The sequence below is a fragment of the Bison bison genome, unplaced genomic scaffold (assembly GCF_000754665.1).
Source record: "Bison bison bison isolate TAMUID 2011002044 unplaced genomic scaffold, Bison_UMD1.0 scf7180017864304, whole genome shotgun sequence".
NCBI classification, from domain to species: Eukaryota; Metazoa; Chordata; class Mammalia; order Artiodactyla; family Bovidae; genus Bison; species Bison bison.
The window spans coordinates 2,105,186-2,106,611 of record NW_011494876.1 but is presented as its reverse complement, the minus strand read 5'-3'; the positions used below and the strand labels follow the sequence as shown (position 1 = coordinate 2,106,611).

The window sequence follows — 1,426 nt, the reverse complement described above, 5'->3', positions numbered from 1 at the left end:
GAGTAGCCACCCAAAGCGTAGGACGCAAACAAGTTAGTAGCGCATGTTTAATGCTAGAGCAGAGAGACGGCGCAGTGAGGGTCCTAGGCTAGAGAGCAATTAAGTCTTCCAGAAGCGGGTGAGGAGGTGAAAGGGCAGGGCAGGGGAGGGGGCGCGCGTCCACTTACCATTCCCGAGCAGAGACTGATGACGGCCGTGTGCTCTGACTTGGTATTGACATGGCCTTTGTAGAAACAGTGCTTGAGTTCCGCTTCCTCCTCGGAATAAAACTTAGTCTGGTTCACCCCAGGTGCCCCAAGGAGGGTGACAGTGAACATTGGGGCGATAAATCCAGCATGTGCGGTGAGATTAAATAGAAATTGCTGGCCAAAGGCGGAGAGGCGGTAATGCTCCTGGGAGGAGGTAGCGGAGGAAGAGGAGGAGGCGAAGCCAGGCCAGGGGTCAGAGGCAGAGTTAATGCTTCGTCGCCTTCTTTTGAAGTGTACGTTCGTGGGAAAGGGTTCTCCGAGAGCGTTCACTCGGACGGGAGATGCGATTTCGTATTCGCTCAGGGTCTCTAATAATTTCACTGTAGAGAGAAGCAGAGGCACATGAACCAATAATATAGTTTTCTGTAAGTTTTAACTTGAAGTGTGGTGGGGGGGGGGGGCAGCGGGGGGGGGGGGGCTCTCCTAAGTTATTTTCCAGCTTTTTCCTCCCCATTCAAGTCAATCCCTTCATCTTCAGTGACTGGACAAATATTTGCTGAACACCTACTATGTATCAGAAAGTGTTAGATGCTGTCAGAGTCAGACACTGAACAAGACAAAATACATAACATGATTATAGATCCTGACAGATACCCTGAATTATGCGACGAGCTGGTGCCCTCAATTACTAACAGGTTTGGGGCCTGGCGTGGGTAAGGAGGAAGATCAGGCTAAAAGAAGGGGGCGGACGACTAAGTTCTTTCCACAGTGTCTCTTGAGAGATTGGCTGGGAATGACCTAAAGAAGGGAGAAGCTGCAAAGCGGGAGATAATTCTTTCTAGGAAAAGGAGAGGGGAGAGAGAGGCCTCCGCTGCGGGGTGTCCGCCGTCGGACACGGAGACTAAGGAGGTGGCGACAGGGGCGGAAGGGTCCCCGTGGCCGACTCTCGTTACCTTGCCTCGGGTGCAGCCTGTCCTTGCGCACGGCCGCCGCGGCATCTGGGCTCCTCATCTCGGCCAGGTCTCGCACCAGGAGCGTTAGCAGTGTGGCCCAGGATACAAACTGCATGGTGCTCCCCACCCCTCCCCAGCCGCCCCCACCCCCTCCCCTCCTGCCCTCCTTGGCTGCGAGGCTGCGGCTGCGGAGAGCGCGCGGAGCCCGGTGCCCGCCGCCAACTTTTGACTTTAGGAGTCGCTGAGGTCTCGCGGCGAGGGGCCCGTCTGCGCTCGGCTGAGGCA

At 55.9% G+C, this 1,426-nt stretch overlaps 1 protein-coding gene across 2 annotated transcripts in view; it reads right to left on the bottom strand.

Annotated features, from left to right (window-relative positions):
- ADAMTS9 (ADAM metallopeptidase with thrombospondin type 1 motif, 9) overlaps positions 1-1,282 on the bottom strand; it is a 163,607-nt gene extending 162,325 nt beyond the window's left edge. For both annotated transcript variants that reach the window (XM_010851525.1, XM_010851526.1), the window contains exons 1-2: positions 1,142-1,282; positions 168-568 (exon numbers count right to left, since the gene is read on the bottom strand). In XM_010851525.1, coding sequence (XP_010849827.1) covers positions 168-568; positions 1,142-1,256 — 516 coding nt within the window. In that variant the 5' untranslated portion in view covers positions 1,257-1,282. The remainder of the gene's footprint in view (positions 1-167; positions 569-1,141) is intronic.
- Positions 1,283-1,426: the final 144 nt, after the last annotated feature.